This window comes from Corvus kubaryi, unplaced genomic scaffold (genome assembly GCF_017639235.1).
Source record: "Corvus kubaryi isolate FWS band 111438036 unplaced genomic scaffold, C.kubaryi_AGA036_p1.0 133, whole genome shotgun sequence".
NCBI classification, from domain to species: Eukaryota; Metazoa; Chordata; class Aves; order Passeriformes; family Corvidae; genus Corvus; species Corvus kubaryi.
In genome coordinates, this window is record NW_024580667.1 from 27,719,109 (window position 1) to 27,741,605 (window position 22,497).

A 22,497-nucleotide genomic window follows, 5' to 3' on the forward strand; every position below is an offset into this window, starting at 1 on the left:
ATTATATCTAGAGGCAAAGGTATGCAATTGCGTCTGGAGACATTTAAAACTGTTCCTGGCTGTTCTATCCAGCTATGAAAATACTCATTAAGTAAATCATTCATCAGTTGTCACAATTCTAGTTTGGCTTCTTTGGCTTTTTAATTTCTTAGAATTGTTTTTCCTCTAGAAAAATGTTGTATTCTGTGGCTTTTTAGAAAAAAAAAAAAAATCAAAACAAACATGATGTACCATTTCATGCTTCCATTTTGATTGGTAAGCTACATCATTTTTAGGGTATTTATATTAAAGATGGAAAAATGGAGGGGAAGCAGATTCTCAGAGTCTGATCTCTTTTGTGCTCCCATTTTTCTGCTTTGTGTATGTGGAATCTGTGAGAAGGCAGGGGGCTTTATTTTTTCAAAGGACTGTTTACAAGAAAATGGATTCTGAAATTTACATTTCAAAATAGAAAGGTTTTGCCAGTTGATATGACAAAGGATCGTATTCAGATTGCTTTAAAATTTTTTGAGGAAACAACTTCAGCTCCTGCTGCAAAGGAATGTTTAAACAAAAGTATCTAGACTGAGATTGGATCAGGCCCTGAAAGTTTCAAAGCAAGCACTTCAGACTTGTGCTAGTGCTCTAAAATTGGAGAGAACAAAAAACACTGTATAGAGATCCTTGAAGTGCAAAATGTGAAAAGATTGCAATGAGAAATTAAGTAATTAGAATTATTGAGGTTTGTTTTTTTTTCTAACAAAACTAGGAAAACCTGCAGAACCTTCCCTCAAAAACAAGCTGTTCTTCACAATGAAGATGCTTACTTGAATAAGCATTTTTTAAAATAGTTACAGTCCTTATAAGTACAATCCTATGTGGAAAACAAGGGCAATAAACAGTAGTTGTGCTGGATTGTTTTGGTAGATTGAAATAGTGAATTGCTGAAATGACCCATCAATTTGAGTAACAAGATTAGGGATAAAAAAATGGCTTGCCCACTTGTTTTCCTGCATCTTGATTTTGTTTGTTTCCTGATGCAGAAGATGTTTTGTCATGATTAGTAGGATGTATTTTTTTGTAAATCATCTACCGTATTTTCCTGTCTTTAATTTCACAGAGTATTATACTTTAAAAAAATTGCATATTCTCTGATCCCTTCAAAATAATGAAATAGCTTTATGAATATGAATAGCTACAAACTCTGTAACTAGAAAGGCCCACAGAATCAAGTGTTCAAAGAGGATTGATAAAATTTGACCTTGAGCAGTTTTCTTAAGAGCTTTTATTTATAGCATGTCTTGTTGTTAGCCTTTACAGTATACTGCTTTATTTGTGTTTGCATGGTTGATTGCTTTTCTGCTTTGGATTTTATAACTCATCATAACTTGTTTATAAAAGGTTTTAATTTCACTTTAAGAGCAGGGAAGCTAATTAGCTTTTGTTGAGTAGTCATCCATGGTAATATATTGTAACATTTCAAGGACACCATGTATCAGCTTTTTGCCAGTTTTGAGATAAGTCAGTATCTGATTTGTAAGCACACTTGAGGTTAAAATTTTGGGGGAAAATTTTGTTAACACCCTCTTTACTCTTCACTGTTTGACGTTGCTGGTTATAAATATAATTTGTGCCTATGTGCAGGTTTTGACACTTGGTAATTAGCTCAGCTTGCTACAAGGTTTCACTGTTTTTGTAAGTCTAAATGTCACAGGAGGATTCTGGAACATCTTTAATATCTGTCTTGTGTGGATGTAGCTTTTTGTCTGTGCCTGTGTGGTAGGTTTGACAATTCCTCTGCTTGCCTCCCATTGGTCAGACATTTGAGAATTCAGTGCTTCATTTGTGCCTTGTGAATATCTCCTGAGCTCTGGAGTCACTTCCAAAGGGCAATGGAAGCAATGTTTGCATTTTTTGTCTGTGCATCACTATGTGGATATTGGATGAGTGTACAGTGCAATAGGAACAGAATTTTGTATCACAGTATTGGGTAATTGTATTTGCAGTTACATTTTGCAAAACTTGTGTTAAAGAGGAAGTGTAGCCTATGTCAAAAAAAGTGTCAGTTTTAAGATGAAGTTTAGAATTACTTAAGTGCTAGCATAGTAAGAATTTTATTTTATTTACTAGAGGAATTCACTTTTTTTTTGGCTGACAGTTGAAATAATTTAGTCTGCCACATATTAGCATAGCAGGATTTTAATTTAAAATGATATCTGCTTTTATGACATGAAGATGAGTATTTTATCAGTAATATTAAAAATAGGATGGCTTGTAAGGTACTTGGGTATTATGAACCAAGCATGGTCTAAAAATACATTTTGCTTACATCTGTGGGATTGAAGTGGAGGACCGTGCAGGTATCATCGTGACTTACTGGATACTGATTTACTTGATACTACAACTTCATGAATCACATAAAGCGTCTGAACTGATTTTATGGGAAATGCAGTACTTGATTTTTATACCTCCTGTAGCTTGAACAAAGAAATGTTCCTGTAAGAGCCGTGCCAGAGTGAATTGGCTGGCATGTTGACAAATCCCGAATTCACTCAAGAGTGACCTCCTCTTGCCTCACCGCTGACTCTGGATGAAACCCAGTGTGGAAGCTCGCTGCCAATTAAGACCATTCTGTTATCAACCTGTAAACCGATCAACATCCTTGATGGGAGTGTAATGAATTAATACATGAAGCTTGTTAGTGTCTCTTACCCATGGCATGATGGTAGCCACTGTAGGGTTTTTATAATGGGAGTAAATGAGTTGTAGAATAACTAATCACAGAAATACCTGAATTAGCACTTACTACAGTGTGTTCTCACAGACTCAAACATTTATTTAATGGCATTTTAATAACTCTTCAACAGGGTGTACAGAAAAATGAGATATCTGCTGTGGCACCTTTAACTTGTAAAAGCTGAAAGGGTTGTCATTAGGGTGGGCCATAAACTGTTACATTGGTGAATTTAGGAATGTTGCCAGTAATACAGTGTTGATTTGAATATTGATTTAAAGTTTCCCCCCTTGGATAGAGGAAAAGTCCTGTTTTACCAGGTATCTGTGCCTTCTCTACGTGTTTTACTCATTGAGTATTTGTGTACAATGCTTTGTTGTCAACCAGAGCCCTTTGTCTGTGTGTCAGACACAGTCAACCCTTCCTGTTGTTGTTTAATGGAAAAAGGGGGTGAAGTTGCTATGGTTCAGTTGGGTAAGAGCAGAAAATATAAATCAGGCCTACAATTAATTGGCAAAGCTAAGCCCTCTGTGCTTGGCTTGCTGTGTTTTTTGAGTGCCAAGTCTGTGGCTGGTTACCTTGTGTCTGTGTGGCAGATCCATCACTTTGAGTGTTTAGCTGGTTTGGAGTTTGAAGGAAGACTCAACTGCCTGCTTGTGATATGGGAAGGTCATAAAGCTTTTCCTGATCTTGTCTGATGCATCTGCCTTTGGGTACAATCAGCCATACAAACACAGAGCTCTTGAGTAAATGATAGCTTGTCTTTTATTTATGTAATTATTTATTTATGTGAATACAGCTGCCTTAGTCCAGTGATCTTAGTTCAACATGTTCAATTTCCAGTTGTGAAAACGGCCCATGATTTAATGTATTTGTGAACTTGCTTGATTGATAAGGTAAATAACAGCTCCCAAAGCTTTCATACAGCTTCTTATGTTGTAGACTGTAGTTCTTTTAGCAGACAGTCAAGGCTTTCCTTGAGGAATAATGGCAATACTAACTGAGAATCGCTGAAACATTCTTGGGTTGTGAAAGGGTCTTCAGGCAATTCTGTTTCCTTTTACATACCCCCCCCCCCCCCCCCCCCAAAAAAAAAGGGGTGTGGGTATATAACACAGCCGCCACAGGTTATTATTATTTTTTTTGAATTAGAGATTGGCAGGGCTTTGGCTGTGTTCACAAGGTATCATAGTATGGCTGGTGCAGGCTACATGGAGTCAGACTTCACAGAGATTGCCAGGAATGACAACTTCCCTTTTTACATGGTTTCTAGCCCTTTTTCTATGTGCACCATTCAGCTTGTTTCTACAGGGGCTGAATACATCTCTGGTTACATGCTGCCTGTACCTCCTTTCCCTGGTGCAATGTAAGCAGTTTGGTGATTGTATAGATGTGTGCACTCCACTCAGTTTAGAAGTGCACTCAAATAGTTTCTTCAAAAACTTTTCATGCTAGAGAATAGACTGTTTCAATTGGAAGGGAACTACAATGGTCATCTAGTGCAGCTGCCTGATGTGTTGTTAAGGTCATTGTCCAAATGCCCCTTAAACACTGACAGGCTTGGGGCATTAAAAAAATCTAACTTTGATAAAAAAGTAGCATGAACAAAAAACTGAGCTGTTGATGATTTTTATTGATATTGAAGCTGTGTAGCCTTAAAATTGCTTTGATTGAGTTTCCACAGTATTTTTTCTGTTTTGTTGTTTAGTAGATATTTCATTTGGAATTACAATACAGCAAGTGTTCTGATAGTGCTGGTAATTTACCTGCAGTTCAGACAGGCTATTTCAGTTGAGCTGAAATACTCTGCACAATGTTTTTCTAAACTCAAACTACAGCATATTTTCTTACTCCTTTACTTTGATGTCCCTTTTTATCCCAAGGGAAAGCTCTTTACTGTTAAAAAAAGCAGACATTGAAGTACATAAACAGATTTTTTCAAGAAGTACAAAAGCCCAGACTAAGAAAGTAGATGCACGCTAAGATGTTCAGAAGCTCCATGTTTTCAAACTTTGAATTTTTCTTCAAATTTAGACAACTCTTAAACAACTTATGTAGCCAAGATTGTCTGTGGCTGAGGAGAATGGACTGAGTTTGTGCTTCTGGGCTAGTGGTGTCTTTTTGGAATAACTTTTTTTTTTTAGCAGTTATTTAGTAGGAGAACCGTAAATAACCCAGAGAAGGCTGAGAGCTGAGATTTCATCTCTGGTCAAGAACTTGCAAATCTCCAGAGTTTTATTTGAATTTTCACTTTTCAAGATACTGCATCAACTTTCAAGTGAGTTTGTCTAAATTCTAGATTCTGCATATTAAAGAGAACATAATGCAACAAAGGAAAGAAAGTTGAAAAAGTACTGGTACAGTTGACATAGTATTGGGAGAACTGCACAGCATTCAGCCCGCTAAAATATTTAGGTTTTAGCTTCTGGAGTTTTGCTAAACCAACTAGAATTTAAGAGAAAAATGATGAAGAATTAATGTTTTCAATTCTCAAGTAATTTCTTAACAAGATATTTATTTTATTCGATCTTTCTGGCTTCCAGAGAAAAGTATGGAAAAACATCACCTTCTCATTTCAATGTAAAATAGTATATTATTCTTAAATAAAAATATGCTTAAATAAAAATATGCTGAAATTATTGGACACCAAATGTCTTTGATATTGGCTATAGCTGCTGTTAGAGGGTTTTTTGTTTTTTGTTTTTTTTTTTTTTTGTCAGAGAACAGATACGTTTGGGGTTCTTCCATCAGTGTTGTAAGGGCAATAACTTACTGTCTGAATTCCTTCCTCTGTCTTCTTAAATAACACTAGATTTCAGCATGAAAATAAGAACAGTAATTTGTAATCCTGTAGAAAGAGAAACTTTTTTTCATGATGGTGGTTACTGACCTCTGTTTCCTCTGTGATTTTAGGCTCAGTACTTTCCTTTTTACTGTAATAGCAATCAAAAAAAAGTGTTTTCATACTTTTGGACAAGAAAGCAATTCAGTTTCTTTCGGTTTTGGAGAACTCTTTGAACAATAAAACACTAAATGGTCAAGTGTATTTTGAAAATATCAGGTACACTGTTGACTTTTTTGTATATACAATGCTTACAGAATAGGATGTCTCAGTTGGAAGGGACCTACCAACAATCATTTAGTCCAACTGCCTGACCACTTCAGGGCTGACCAAAAGCTAAAGCATATTATTAAGGGCATTGTCCAGATGCCTCCTAAATACTTTATGCTTTCTAGGAAGCCCGTTCCACTGTTTTACCACCCTTGCAGTAAAGCAATGCTTTCTAATGTCCAATGTGAACCTCCCCTGGCACAGCTTAGGACCATTCCCATGTGTCCTATCACCTGAGGAACCCTGAGGAACATTGCTCGTGCCTGGTTACCAGTCAGCTGTAACCCCAGCTTACACCAGTCAGCTCTGCAGCCCTTTGGGCTCTGCCATTCAGCCAGGTCTTCACCCAGTGCACTGTGAACCTGCTCATCCCACAGCTGGACAGCATGTCCAGAGGCATGCTGTGAGGAACAGTATCAAAATCCTTATTAAGAATTTAAAAAGGAAAAAAGCATCCACTGCCTTTCCTTCATCTTGCTTTCATCCATGAGGAGGGCAATTTTATCATAGAATGATACCAAATTAGTTAAATAGGACTTTCTCTACCAAGCTTGAGCTCAGTCAAAGTTCAAGTAAAAATAGATTCTTAAATGTAATCTTGTAGGCTCATTCCCAAGTACTTAGTTAGGAACTCTGAAAAATCAAATTCGAGCATTTATAAGCTCCTGATGCCTTAAGGGATGCTTTTCTAAAGTCTGGGACATTTGGTCAGTACTGATGGTGGTACTGTAAGAGTCTAAGAAGTATTTTCTCCTTTGCAAGTTCCTTTCAGTATGAGATAAATTTTGGTGTGTTTTTTGTTTGTTTGTAAGTAATAAATATCTGACGAGTTGATCTTTGAGGTACTGAAAGTATGCTAAAGATAGAAGTGTTAGACATTTAAATTTAATTTGTTTAGTTTAAAAGTACAGCCAGCCATATCATAAAGCAAGTACAAAAATGCCAAATTACACTTTAATCTCCAAAAACATGAAAAGTGCTAGCTCTAACAGTGTTAGAGATGTAAATGTTTTAGATCACCTAAGTTCATTTAAGCAAAGAATTATTTTTTAATGTCATTTTGCATAAATAACTAGAAAAATACTCATAGGGTAGTAGACTTAAAATATTACTGTATTTATAATGTTAGGATTTTCTAGTTTTACTTGAATGAATAATATTGCGCCTAACAAAAAAAAAAATCCGCCATATATTTTTGAAGGATAGTTGCCAGGAGTTTATGTATCTTTTAGAGCAGCCTCCTTAACCCAGATAAGTCTGGTTGAAGGAACTGTGACAAGTTGACTACTTGTCTAGTATTTCTTAAAGGAGTTAATGTGTTTGAGCTCTCAAGTACCATAAATGCAATACCAGTACAGTTCACTGGAAGCATCAGGACTGAACTACTTTTTTAGTTATCATTGGCAAGTAAGAATGTCCTTCTTGCCAGAAACTCCAAAAAATTTTCCTGGTCTTCTAAGTGCCGCTGACTAAAGTATCAATTCCTATTTCAAATAACAGTCTGGATTCAGTCAGCAGTGTGTAGTGTGCCTAGCATGGTGTTGTGGGCCAGGATCTGCACAAAAGCAATAACCATTTGGTTTTAATGAAAGGAGGAAAATAAAGCTGGCAAGGGGAATGTTTTTAAGAGGTAGTGAACTATGTTTTTATTTTTCCATCTTTAAAACAGAGGGCATTTTAGTTAATTATGTTTTCTAAACATAATCAGAGCAGTATATCTCAACTACAAAAAAAAAAAAAAGGAAATTGAAAGAATTTGGAAGAAAACCAGCCTTATTAACAAGGGAAGTTGACTAATATAGCAACAGGAAGAGTTTCAAATTGCTTGCTAAACTTCTGCTTCCCTACCATTGCAATATGAAAATACCAGGAATGGATAGGTAAATAACAAAAGAGATATGTCCATGGATGTCAGCTGAGTGGTTGGAGTACTGATTATGAGTTACAAATTCACTCATCCAGTTGGTATGTGTGGATTGGTTGAAGGAGGGTGATAGTGATGATGGTGAGCAGATTTGAGGAAATTACCAATAGGAAGAAGGAAGGATACAACATCTAGGCACACTTACTTTGCTGGATGTCAAGGGCAAAGGGGATGTATTAGCAAATCAGTTTTGGTGTTTCCATCTCCTTTTGGTCCCCTTTCAAGAGTATGTGTATGTATCAACATTAGCAGAATTTAGAAAAAAAGTTTTGTTCTTCAGTTGTCAGGCACTTGACCATATCATTAAGTTAAAACTTGGGTTTAAAATTGGTGTGTCTGAAATATTGTCTCATTCCACTCATTCTTGCAAAGTATTCAGAGAGGTCTCCTAGAAGACGTAACCTGTGCTCTTGTAAGGGGCCACTCTTGTGCGGCTTCTTAAAAGAAATGGTTTAGAGCTGCCTTGTGGTGCTGAGTGCTGGGGACTCAGGGTTGCCCTGGTGTGTGGCTGTGGTGAGGGGCATCCCCTGCTCAGTGCCTGCCCTGCATCCCAGTGTGGTGCAGCTCGCTCTGCCCTCGCTGTGCTGTGTGGGTGCTGATGCGCCCAGCTCCGCGGGTGGGACCGTGCTGGGCTCTGCCCTCCCAGGTGGGTTCCAGGTGCTGCAGAGCTGAGCAGTGTCAGATCTGTCAGTACTGTTTGTTTCTGAAAATAACCTGGATCACGTTTTTTCTCCCTAGAAAAGCTGATTGCATATCAGCGGGAATTTCACGCTTTGAAGGAACGTCTGCGCATTGCTGAGCACCGCACTCTGCAGCGCTCGTCCGAGCTCAACGCGATCCTGGAGCAGTTCAGGCGGGCGGTGGCAGAGACAAACGGCAGTAAGAATGCCATGAATAATTTTTCAGGTACACACTCTGACTGAGATATTTTTTTATACCTCTGCAATGCCAGTATCTCTTCTTATTACTATAGAAAAAGAAATTGCTACCAGGAAAGCCAAACGAAACTGTTCAGCAGTATGAATAAAGAACGTGTAATATGTTATATCTGGTGTGGGTATTTTTGGTTTGTTTTTTCCAGTTGTTGTTCTTAATGATTCATCCACCTTTATTCAGTCTCTAAAGTGGTAAGAATTACTTACTCCACACCTAGCTCCCAAAGTTTGGAGCTTCTGGTTACTTATTTAATACATTGAATGTATTTTGACAATTAATTTACATCGCTTTTTAAATAGTTAGAGGGGAAAAATAAGCAAACAGAAGAAATGGCTGAACTTGAAGCAGTTAAAATATGTTTAAAAGTCAAATGGAAGGTAAAAATCATATAGACTAAAGTACTGGTTATGATTTGTATAAAGTACAGGTAATGGCCTTTTCAATAACTAGTGATTAAACTGCTAAAGTCTTCCAAAAGTTTTTACCCATTTTGGAGACTGGTGCTCAGGTTTATAAAAAGCTGTTTGGCAATATTAGAGAAAGACACTGCAATACTCACCAGACTACTGATGTTAACTTTTAAAATCACAGTGTTACTGCTTTAGTTGCTCTGATTTTTGTGGATGGAAAATGAATAAGGAATAAGTACAAATTTTCTGTCAAGAGGTCTGACTTGGTAGGTTGCAGAAATCTCACTGTATTGTTCTAATAAGGAGTTGAAACGCAAAGTGTTCTGCAAATCAGAAACCTGGAACAAGATTTTTGAATTTGTTGTCTACTTGCATTTGTGCTATGATTTACTATTTTCAATAGGTTTAGTTTTGTTGTGTTGGTTTTTTTTTTTTTGTGGGGAAGTGGTTATAATTATAGGGCCCAGAGCTGATGCTAATCATGAATTGCTGTCTGACACTTAATGGCCTGGTCTCAATAGTCCCCTGGATCTCCAGGAATTGCACAGATAAAGGTTACATTTAGCATGGTCTATAAATCTTGTCTTCCTATTTCATGTGTATGTTTTTGCTTTTAAAGTAAGCTGTGGAGGAGTTCAAATAATTTTGATTCTGGATTTAGGATTAAGTTCTTACCACATTTGTTTCTAAAATGGACTTAGTTTGCTTATAGGCAATATAATTATAGGGAGTTACTCTCTTCTGATGTAGCTGAAAGTACTAATTCATTTAATAGTCTACCATGTCAGGATCCCAGCTGGGATGGGCATCCATGTTTTTCCATGTAGAGCCATAACAGGAAGCCAGCTGAATTACTGAGCTTTTGTGCTCAGAATGTAGTATTAGATAGATTTTTATTTAGCTTAATACACTTAAGTATACATAATATTATTTGGTCTCTTTGAAGCTGAAAGTATTCCAGATTGTTTTGTGTAGATCCTTATTCATTCAGACAAAGAGCTGTCATACTTGGACAGAATTTAGTCCAGGTTTGCAGATGAAATTAAAGAAATGTTAGCAGGAAAAGTAAAATGTGCCTATATTGGAATCTATCAAAATAGACATATCTACTTATGGCATCTATTTACAAAGCTTTTTGCAAGGTTTGAGGTGGTTAGGAATTTAATTTCACCTAAAAATAAATATTTTAAAACTCCCCAAACATACAGAACCAAAATCCACAACAAAACACATCTATCTTTGCAGAAGCTCTGCTCAGAATCTGAGAGAAATTACACTTACGGCATTATTTTTCTTACTTCTTCTCAATTTTATCTCAAGAAACCTTGTGTGCAGTTTTTACTTAACTTGATGTTATAAAGCCCATAAGTTTTCAAAGATCCATATGCTATCATATTTGTCATTTGAAATGAGTTGTTTTCACACTTGATGCAAGAAAATCAACACGCACAGCAGGGTAATTTTAAAAACTGTTATTTGCAACTTTCAGAGCCACCTGGACATACTGAGAGGCAGTTGTACCAGAAAGAGCAAGAATGAGTCTAATGGAATCTAATAGGATAATTTTATTCTAATGGACTAAATTAAATTCGCGTTAAAATTTATTTTTTTGCAGGAATACCCAAAATATCAGCTGTATATTTAATGCTATTTTATTTTGTATCTGTATGTGCAGTATATTCCAATACGTATTCATAGGTCTGAAATGTTATTTGCAGTGATGCTGCAAATTTGCTGGATGGTGATGACCTCTGTTAGCAAAAGTAAAAGATTATCTAGGTAAATAAGCCTCCCATTTGATTAACTGGAAAAAAATCCAACAAAACCACCAACACCCCAGATGAATGGAGCATTCTTACTTCTGAAAGTCCACACTAAATCTGATGTGATCAGGTAAGTATTCACTGTATCTGTAACAAGGTTATAGGTGCAAAATAGTCTTGGCCATCGTTTATTAAAAAGAATCAAAATAAGAAAAGGCTTCGTTTGTAGACAAGATACAATGCCTCAGAAAGGTGCACAATTTGTTCTGGCTTTCATTTAGGACCAAGCTTGGAATTTTATTCTGTTTACTGTTGCTTAAAACTTCATATTATTTGTTTTCTGCATTACTGATTTCCTGTATGTTTGCAGATGAGACGCTGAAATTGTTAAAAGAGCTAACAAGTAGAAAATCTCTTCAAGTGCCAAATATCTATTACCATTTGCCTCATTTGTTGAAAAATGAAGGAAGCCTTCAACCTTCTGTGCAGGTTGGCCTTGGAAGGACAGGAGGTATGCTGATATGATGTTGATTTCATGTTTTATATCTGGAGGACCTTCTAGTCTCAGACACAGAATTTACTTCATTTCTTGGTAGATCAAGGACATCTCATTTAACTTGTGTGATATTGATATCCTTTGAATTTGCACTGAATCCGAGATGAAAGGAGCTTGGTTTCAGCTTTGCTCTTTTCTGCATAATCTCAGTCACACCCCATGCTGTGTTAAGGTACACATTAAGAAGCATTTAGTTTGGATGAATTTTTTGTAACTTAAAGGAAACAAAGCTCCAGCATTTCGGATTCTGAACTGCCAATGGATATATACCCCTTTGGCTTTTCAAACTTGCGGGGTAACCGTGCATGGATATATTTATTTTAGCGTTGATGTTTCTGTTGTTCTGAACAGTGTATTTCAAGGTATAAATTAAAAGTGGAGAGAACTAAGATAATCAGATATAATTGCATTAATAAAATCTGGACAGTCATTGGAGGGGAAAAAAAATTCAGTGTTGTAGTTACTCCTGGCTCATTACTTCAGTAAGTTTGATTGCTCCTTCTTTTAACAGAAAGTATGCGTGCATGATAGGTGTGTGGGCTTAGGCCACAGGTGTATTTTTCTGACTATAAATACCTTTTATTTCAATGTTGTTATTAAGGGAGGAAAAATCTAATAATCTGTTATTGTTATAAGTGAGGTCTGTATTATGTCCCCCTGGGAATATATGTCAGAAATTTGGAATTACAAAATAGAAATTGGAATCAGGTTTATTTAATTAAACAGAGGGAGGAAATTCAGGGTTTCAGGACTTCATGAAGTCTGCTTTATCCTTTCACTGCATTCCAGCTGCTATGTGTGGTGTTCCCAGTTGGTAACCAGCCCTGGGAACAGTGCAGAAGAAAAACTGTGGAAAAGTTACGGAACACAGGAGTGAAATGGCCTGCTGAAACATGGTGGTGTTAACATTGTCGCTGGGGACATATTACTTTGCATTTGTGGTGCTGTTGTCAGAGATAAGAAATTTTGTTGAGGAACTTCCATGCAATTCTGATGTCCTGGATTTGGTTTTTTAGAAGAACCAAAACCAGGTGCAAGGAAAGTAACAGAGTTTTTCAGCAGTATTGTTTTCAAAGATGACTTCTGAGATGTTAAGTACTTGAGTTATGAAGAATGGTTATATCAGTTTAAAATAAAACTTAAATTAGGGAGTTTAATCACTCTTGGTGTATCTTACCCGATTAATACCGTGGTTGATGATTATTTCCTATTGTATTGGGGTTTGTGTGACAGTGTTTTGGCAACAAGGAGGCTGCAGGGGTGGCTTCTGTTGGAGGGTGCCAGCAGCTTTCCCTGTGTCCAGTAGAACCAGTAGCCAGACCAGTGCCACTGGAATAACAGATTGAAGAGGGGGGGAAAAGCTGCTCAAGGGCAATTGCAGCTGGAGAGAGGAGTGAGAACATGCAAGAGCACTGTAAGCATCAAGGTCAGTGCAGAAGGAGGGGGAAAGAGGTGCTCCAGGTGTTGGGGCAGAGAGACCCCTGCAACCCGTGGTGAAGAGCATGGTGAGGCAGCTGTGTCCCTGCAGCCCATGGAGCAGAAATCCACCTGCAGCCTCTGGAGGATCCCGTGTTACAGCAGGTGAATGTCCAAAGGAGGCTGTGACCCCATGGGAAGCTCACATGGGACCAGGCTCCTCGCAGGACCTGTGGACCCATGGAGAGAGGAGCCCACAGTGGAGCAGGTTTGCTGGCAGGATCTGTGACCCTGCAGGGGACCCACACTGGAGCAGTCTGTTCCTGAAGGACTGCAGCTCATGAAAGGGACCCATGCTGGAGCAGTTTATGAAGAACTGCCTCCTGAGGGAAGGACTTATATTGGAGATGTTCATGGAGGACCATCTGCCATGGGAGGGACCCCATGTTGGATCAGGGGAAGAGTCTGAGGAGTCCTTCCACTGAGGAGAAAGAGGGGTGGGAGATTATGTGTGATGAACTGAATTCCAGCCTCCATTCCCTGTGCTCCTGGTAGGGAGGAGGTAGGGAAATCAGGTGTGAAGTTGAGCCCAGGAAGAAGGGAAGGGTGAGGGGAAGGTGCTTTAAGATTTGGGTTTATTTCTCATTACCCTATGTTCATTTGATCAGTAATAAATTAACTTCCTCGAGTCTGCTTTGCCTGTGACAGTAACTGGCAAGTGATCTCTCCCTGCCCTTATTTCTACCCATGAGCCTCTTGTTATATTTTCTCCTCCCTGTCCAGCTGAGAAGGTGAGCCATAGAGCAGCTTTGGTGTGTACCTGGTGTCCAGTCAGGATCAGCCCTACCCAATAGTCTGGCAGGTCTAGGATTTTTTTTTTTTGGCTGCTGTGTTTGTTCTGAGCATTGGTGGTGATTGTTAGTCATGCTCCTGATGCTGGGTGGCATATTTTTAAACAATTTTTAATTACTGTTATCTTCACCTTTTAATCCTTTGCATTTCTTAAGCAGTGCCTTATTGCAAGATTTTTGTTTTCTGTCTTGTGTATGAAATCACTGAAAGTACCTTTCTGGTTTGTTTGATTTCAGTTTCCATTGTAATGGGAATACCTACAGTGAAAAGAAAAGTCAAGTCTTACCTTACAGAAACTCTCCACTCCCTTATTGATAAGCTGTCCCCTGAAGAAAAACTGGATTGTGTTATGGTTGTCTTTATAGGAGAGGTAATCACTTAAATTTTTTTATACAATTTCTAACCTGCCTTTAATCACAAGTAACACTCCTTTCAGGAACTGATGAGGATCTACTTTTTCTTCAAGATGTAGAGAGATGACTCTCTTCTTCCGGGAGAAGGGAGTCTTGGGTTTCTGAGACACAATCCTGAAGAGCCCAGCTTTTTCTGTTTATCAGGGGAATAGTGGACATGGATTCAGTGGAGTGGTTATTTTGCAAATCTTCTTATGTTTATACACAGTGACAAAGATGTGCTAATTCCTTCAACATAAGAATAATGGCTAAGGAACTCTCTTGTGGGGGAGGATTCCTCCCATTTTCTTTATGCTACTGCTTAGTCCTCTGTCAAACGAGTGCTGCAGTTTGAGATGTGAGGCACAGATTGTTACCGAATTAATTTTCCGAACAATGTGGATGTTTGAAGCCCAGACCTTTTTAATGGATTAATTCAATGTTCAGTTGGACTGTTTGTTCAGCTTGGCTCTGATTTAGTGGAAATCAAATTTAGGAAAATGATAGAGTACTTTCAGAAATAATTCTGTTGGATGCTGGGAATTGCATGTACCTATTTTGTTCTCTATGCTTTTCTCGGAAGTCTGACTTGGGCAGTGGGAAATTTATATTTATGTTTGACCTTCATCCATCTAACTGTAGTGGTCTGCTGAAATAGTCTTTTATAAGTCTCACAGAGGAAAATTCAAGTCCCCAGTTATAACTGAAAGTGGTTTTAATTCAGTGAGCCAGTGTCCATTCAGGGATGGAATCAGTGGAAAACCAGGCATTTTAATACTTCTGGTTCTATTATCAACATATTTTAAAACTTTCCTTGGAAAGTTTGTAAACATTTTGCTTTTATCTGAGAATAAAAGTGTTTCTTTTATTATATTTTTATTATTATAAAAGTGTTCCTTTAAATAAAATAATTTCTTAGTGTTCTTCAATGCAAATTGCTCTATTTTCTTTTTCTTGACAGCCAGTCAAAAATTATCTCTCTGGGTAGATACTGTTTTTCTGAAAAAAAAGTGCTTTTAAAACATCTCTTGGTGGAGAATATCAGGGGAACAGAATTCTTTCTGAATTACTGGAATGCTGTGTTTTTCCTCACTGTATTAGTTGAAGAAATTTCTTTGCCTGTTAGTGTGGCTTCTTTTCAAGGTTTAAAACTGAAGTTTCACTTGTTTTCCTTAAGGAGGTCCGAGCTATGAAGACTGTCTGTTGTCATTGGATTCCCTGTCTTCTGCAAAGTTTGGAATAGGAGTGAAGTGTCCCCATCTGCACAATGTTTTTGTTGCCTTAGACAAGCTGTATTGCTGTAGCTGGGTTTTGCATAGCTGAATAACTTTCTTCCTTTGAGGTAGTGTGGAATTCCCTCACCTTAGGAGTGAGTTCACAGAAGTGACCGCAGGTGAAGTGAACATTTTAACATGGGAGCTACTGCTCCTGTACCCATGGAGAATTGTGTGGTTGGCTCTGGAGTGGGGTACAGTTACCCTCTGTGTCTTACTTCTTTATCCCATCTCCTTGAGAGCAGTTCTGTGTGCTTACTCAGGTACCTGTTTTGGGCACTGCAAGTCATGAATGTATGGGAATATTCGAAAAACCAAAGTTTAAATTTTTGTTCTGTTGTAATCATTTGTTAGATTTGCATTTCTTTTTCTTTACTACATCCAGTTTATTATCTTTCCTTCTTTATTCTTGGACCATGTTTTTTATTTTCTTAAGCTCAGTATCTTATGGTTTGCTTTGTAATTGCTACAGGGAACTCTCTAAATGATTAATATGGTGCACGAAATGCTTCACCCTGAATTATGCTGTGTTTTTTCTGAGTTATTCTGGGTATTTCAGTTTTCTTCTGCAAGATGAAAAGTGTAGGTTTATTAAGCATTTCCTCTGGCTGTGTAAAGGAAGGCCTACTCCTCTGGTAGACTTCTGTTTCTCCTTAACCAAAAAGCTGTGTCTTTTAAAATGCATTAGGCTATTGCTGTCATTAACACGTGCCATAATAAAGGCTTATTTTTAAGTACATTAGAACTTGGACCAACTATGCTTGTATTAAAAATGATGGCAAAAGTGTCTAAAAAAAGGTATGGCCTCTGCTCAAACATATGTGCAGTTTAAGTACAGCCAGAAATGGTCATAGGGTGAGGTTATGTAATTTTGCTAATAAGCTTAAAATTACTATTTGTGTCTTGTCTATAGCTTGTAGCAACAACCCAAAAAAGAAGCACAAGACTGCAAAAATGATTTTACAAGAAAATTATAGGAAAAGTAGTATTTTAAAAGGATTTTAGTACATTTCTTGCTATCTTTATTCGAGAAATCTAATTTACAGTGTTTAAGAGCATTGGTGGGAGCCATAGTCATGGACTGTAATCTCTTTGTGCTAAGCACCCTACAAAACTCTTCTAATACTGCTATTTTTTTAGTAGTTCAATCTCACTCATTTCTTGCAATTTCATTTTTTACTAGAAAACAAATTAGAAGGCTAATGGACTTCTGCAAACAGCATCAACAGTGTAAACAGATGAGCTAGTAAATATAGATGCATTATGGTTGCTAAATAAAGAGATCTGCATATTCATTTACTGTATGGATATTTCTCAGTAGTATAATTATACACAGTAAATTTCCATACTGGAAGTTCAAGAAACTCTGAAATATCTCAGATGATGTGATAACTAATCACCAATTTAAGTAATTACTAGAATTGCTTGACAGTAAACTGTGCTAGTTACTGACATATGTCTGTGTTCTCTAATTTGTTAAAATAACTTTATGGCAGAATAATTTGCAGGTATTCATTAGGATGACTAATAAATAGGTATGATTCATTTTACCTTAGTACTTCAAAATCTTTTTATTCCCCCTCACTATGTAGCTAGTTTCTAGCTCATATGAGTTGAAAACAAACGATTCAAATCTCAACCTGCTTTGTATGAGAACTTGTTTTCAGAATAAACTATAGACTCTAGGTTTAAGAAACCATAAACTCTGGGTTAAAATTGTTGTCTAGTATTTTTATTTAATAGGGTTTGTAATAAACATGGGAAACATCATTTTGAAGTATTTTAAATGATCATAGTGGAACAACAGACATACATATACACACTACTGAATATGAGAGAAATTAGAGTACTCTCCTGGTATCTAAACAAAATGTTGGGTTTTTTCTGTGGGGAGATCTCATTTACAATGAAGAAAATGTATCTTAGACTTGTTCTAAATATATCAGAAATTATTGTCAGTCCGTTAATCAGAGACTGCACTTAGCACAGTCTTTTGTACGAACAGTAATCAGTGCATGCTGGAAAGACTATAAGCCCTTGATTTGATGAAAAAAATCAGAAGGACAAATCATTTCAGGAAGAATTGGAAGACACTACAGGTATGCAAAAACATTTTGCTATTTCTGTGTGCTGCTGACTACATCTGACTAGGCAGTAATTGACCAGCCATTTGCTTTTAGGCCACAAGTTATAGTTTCTTACATATTGCTTCTTTAAATCTTACTCTTGTTTCATGTATATACAGTTCACTTAAGCTGGAAAAATTTGCATATGTTGATTATCTTTTCTGTCACTGTGTTATCTCTTTATGTTACAGTGACTGCTAAATTAAAAGATGTTTAATAGTGTTTTCTCTGTGCTCCTTCCTTAGAGAATCTTTATTATTTCTTTGGAAAAGTTTCTGTCCTGGTTGGGTCAGTGTGACACAAGCACCCAGCGAGGTACCATCCTGTGCACTGGTATGAACAAAGCCTCAGCAAATTAAGGACTGGGTCATGCCCACATACTGGGTCAAACCTTGCTGAACCTGTTTTGTAGTTATTAACACTGTAGTGCAATATGTAAACCTTCTCCACAAAATAAATGAGTCTGTATTTTCATCTCTTCTTGCTCTGGGCCTGAATTATAGTTCTCTCTGATCAGCAGCTCTCTTGATAGAAAACAAAAGAGTATTTTGACTGTCTTGCTCTCAACCTGGATGTGTTAGCATTACCCCAGCTACAGAGATGTTTGTGCTTTCTGCTAATTGTTGAAAACTTGTGAGCTGCCCCTTCTTGGAACTGCTCTGGAGAGTGTATTCCTAATCCTTAAAAGACCTGACTGTGCATCTTGGGTTGGAGAAAACCTGGTAGATCTTAGTGTGTACATACATATGTATGTCTGTAATGTATATATATTTTTAAAAAATCAAAGCTGTTGTGTCAAGATACATGATCTACACCAAATAATATTAAAGGCCTACACAGATGGGAATCTTTGTTTTGGACGTCTCACTCAAAACTCATCAGGATGAACACACCTTCTAGATACACTGGCAGCTCTTGTATCTGAAAAGGTAGCTTGACCTGTCCGTGAGAATTTGAGATATTTATGTTGTTTTTGCAGTCCCTGCTTCTTTGTCACCTAAGCTTTGGTACACAGAAGTATGGACTGCTAATACTGGGCACCAACATAGGATTTTATGCTCCTCTTTTCATGTCAATGACCGGCAAAGTTTTTTTAAGGAATTAAACCAGTGATAAAAATCCTTCTTAGTTCTAAGAAAAGATCCTTGACAGGATTTGAAAACTTCAGTGTACCTGAGACAAATTTAGTATCTCAGCACAAAGATAAAATCCAGGATTGTGCTCTTTCCTCAAGCCCAGGCTTGAATGACTGAAGTGCTTCTTGAGATACTTGCTGAGGTGCAGCTGGGCCACAGTAACTACCTGATGCTTCTGGTAAGGGAACATCCGTATTGACAGCCAGAGTTATGTCTGATCTTTCTGGTGACATCTAGGGTATTTGTGAGGTGGGAGGTAATAATCTTATTTCAGAAGCGTTGTAGCAGGTGACTTCATACTTGTATGGTGGAGTGAACTGACACTGAATTTTGGACAACACTATCAAATTTTGCTACAGTGGTCTGCCTTGACCTAAAAATTCCTTCTGTCCTCCAAATAAAGAGCACAAATTGTAGAAGGGTGCTTCAGACTGTACACAGCAACTGCCTGTCTTCTGGAAGATAAGCTGTCTAGACCGTTTCAACAATTTACAGGCTTCCCCAAGGACAACAAAAGGTTTCCCATTCTTCAAGGCAGTATATGCTGCTTTCTTTCAGTCTCCACAAACCAGACTTCATCTGCAACATGCACAAAACTAGTAGTGGCTACATGACACTAGCATAACTTGCATCTGAATGTCTGGTCTTGAATTGTCCCGTGATGTTTTTCTTCTCTGGCTGGCCTTCTTAAAAACTCAGCTTGTTCTTTGACACAGCTTTGTGGTTCACAGCACAATCCATATGGACGTGTGCCCTCATGGTTGAGGATCTGACAGGCAGGGCACGAGGGTAGGGAGAAACAAGAGTGGAGTGGTACAAGACTATACTTGTATTCCTGCTATTGCTGCCAAAGACTTGTGTCGTGAAACCCTGTCCTGAACTGAGTTGGGTTAATCTTAGAAATTACTGGAGACAGAAAGAAATTTCTTGCCTATGTGGTAGAGGGGGGAATTTCAGTAAGGGAAAGATGAAGTCATTAACTCATGTAGGACACAGGCTGCATTTTGCTTATGTAACATTAGCTGGTTATGTTATGACAGTATTCTCATTCCAGTTCTTTGCTTTGCATCTTGGTCTCAAGTTCTCTGTATTTAACTTGAACTCACTGCTTCAGATTTGAAAGAAGGCACTGTATTCCTGAAAATAATTTTTTTTTCAGCTGCATTTGTTGAACTCTAAAAGACGATACTGCCTTTTTCCACAGGCTTTGTTTATATACACACACTACTGCAACCACTGAAGCCACTGCTGTACTTTTATTCCTTAGGGCTTTGTCTTCACTGCATAAATATCCCAAAATAGGTCCAAAAGCCACATTAGTGGCTGATTTTTCCTATGTAAATTTTAGTGCCTTGTATATAGGTAATGATACTCGTATGTACTTTCACTCTTTCAAGGCAAATAAACATTTACTTTGCCTTTTCTGAAGGCTGTAATTTTATATTGCTTGTTATTATATGAAACGTGATAAAATTATCCCACTCCTATTCTATGGGGATGATGAAAGATCAAATAAAATGGTAATTAGTAAGCAATGAAATGACCACACTATGTAGATTAGCATGCTTGTTTCTCAGAGACTTTTTTCATTCTTTGAAAGGTGTTCTTGAACTTTAAGACTTACTTCTAATAGATTTAATTTAAGAATTGAGATCTGGATAATCTAACAGACTAGATAAATTCCCAAGATGGTGAAAAATCTCAAGGGCAAGACTTTGGAGGAGCAGCTGAGGTCACTTGGTTTGTTAAACTTAGAAGAGAAGACTGCGAGGTGACTTCATCAGGTGACAGCTTCCTTGAGGTGGTCAGTGGAGAAGGAGATGCTGATGTCCTTTCTCTGGTGACCAGTGACAGGACACATGGAAATGGTGTGAAGCTGTGTGAACTGGGGAAGTTCAGACTGGACATTAGGAAAACGTTCTTCACTGAGCGGTCAGTGATGGGAATAGGCTCCCTGTGGAAGTGGTCAGGGCACCATGCTTGTCAGAGTTCAAGAAGCATTTGGGTGATGCTTTAGTCATATGGTTTAGTTTTAGGTAGTCCTGTGAGGAGCTGGGTGTTGATCCTGATGATCCTTTTGGGTCCTTTTTAACTTGAGAGTTTCTATGATTGCATTTTTTTTTTTTCTATGCATCTGCCACTTAGGACAGTAAATGAACCTTTTGGTCTTAAATGCCATGGTTTTTCTTACATTTTGAGAAACAGTCTACCTTCTGTCATTTTTGAGGGTATGAAGTTAGGATTTAACAATATGAAAGGGTTGATTCTTAAAAGTAGAAATCTTTTTTTTGTATGATGTTTGGCCAGCTGTTCATCGGAACTTTCTAACCTCTTGTTTTGTCTGATAGCTAATGTATTCTGCTGCTCTGCTGTGCACACACTCCTAAAAGTCAGTAAAGAAGATTGGAAATTTCACTGCTTCTCTGGTTCTTTCTGTGTTTGTTGTGAATAACGATGTCTGTTCAGACAGATGTTGGAATAATCACAAACTTGATGTGCAGCCTCACCTGCACTACAGAAAAGTGCTTTAGAGAATTGGAGTACAGCATTTTACAAAAACAGAGGAAATGTAAAACTTATTTCACTGACAATCTGCAACTTTAGTTTGTTCTGCAACAGACTGTGAGGCTTTTTTTAAAGAGAGATTCATCAAAGCACTCTATATGCATTTGTCATCAAAATTGTTGATGCAGAGTTAAACCTTAGATACAGCCATGTTCACAGGCTTATGAAACTCCATAGATCTCATAAGCTAAAAATCTTCTTTTCTTATTGAAAGTTTACATAGGCTCAGGGGGATGCTAATGAGGTAGCTTGAACATGAGTCTACTGAGGAATATTAAATACACAAAATCGCATCTGTCTCAGGAAGCAACCTGAACTGAAGGTAGTTGGAACGTGGATGATAGTCGGGGGGAGTGTTGTGTGTCTTGTTCTTATTCTTTGCTGTGTATCTTTTCATGGCTGCCTCTGCTGGAAGCAAGATGCTGATGGGGGATCAATCCTTGATCTGGTATGAATAGTTAAAGGAAGATGTCTCACTTCAAGTGTTTTGCATTCTTTTGAAGATCAGTAATTTCATATGACTAGGAAGAAAGAACAGACCGAAAGATTTGATCTGCTGATACTAAAATAACCATCCCTACTTATGCCTTTCATTATGAAGTTGTCAGAGATCCACTCACCAGGACAAAGTTGTTTGTAAGGCTTCATGTAATTCATTGATAAGATGCATCTTTGTGGCTGGCGGTGCTAACGCTTTGGTTGGGGCCTAACGCAATTTTGCACTTAATTGCTTTAAAGAGATTTGTTCTTAAAATATTCATTTGTGCTTCTTTTTTATGGGTCCAAAATTCCTAGGGATTTTTTTGGATCTTCAACCTTAGGAGTTTTAGGAAGAAAAAATTATAGTTTTAGTAATGGCTTTGGATTTGATAGACAAAAAGCATTCATAACTGTATCATTGGGATCACCAGCAACATTTCATTTCAATAGTTACAAGCAGCACTGATACCATGAAACAGATTTTAAGTTCATCATGTGTACTCCAAAGTTGATCTAGTATCTACCAGATGATTTTCTCTGGAAGCCCAAAGAACAGTTACACATTTTCTTTCATGGGTGACTTCTTTTTATTAATCTGTCTTTATCTTGTCCAGTTTAAGGTTCTTGGAGGCAAGCAGTCTTGTGTCCTTCAGACTGATAAAGAGGACCCTGTGTCTTATTTTGTCAAGGCAGTAAGCACTTTATTCCTTGAAAATGGGGAATAGATTTTGATTAATAATGGATTTTTTTTCTGTTGCTTTTAAATTGCTGACTAAATTTGTTGATACTGCTTGAAAGATCCTTAGATTTAATTTAGCTATTCCAGATTTCCTTCCATTGCT

At 37.5% G+C, this 22,497-nt stretch overlaps 1 protein-coding gene across 3 annotated transcripts in view; it reads left to right on the forward strand.

Annotated features, from left to right (window-relative positions):
- Positions 1-22,497, forward strand: part of MGAT4A (alpha-1,3-mannosyl-glycoprotein 4-beta-N-acetylglucosaminyltransferase A) — a 75,611-nt gene that overhangs the window by 16,910 nt on the left and 36,204 nt on the right. For 2 of the 3 annotated variants that reach the window (XM_042040805.1, XM_042040817.1), the window contains exons 3-5: positions 8,488-8,655; positions 11,229-11,369; positions 13,919-14,052. In XM_042040805.1, coding sequence (XP_041896739.1) covers positions 8,488-8,655; positions 11,229-11,369; positions 13,919-14,052 — 443 coding nt within the window. Of the gene's footprint in view, positions 1-8,487; positions 8,656-10,681; positions 10,989-11,228; positions 11,370-13,918; positions 14,053-22,497 lie in introns of those variants that run through there. The other variant, XM_042040826.1, reaches the window with a different exon arrangement.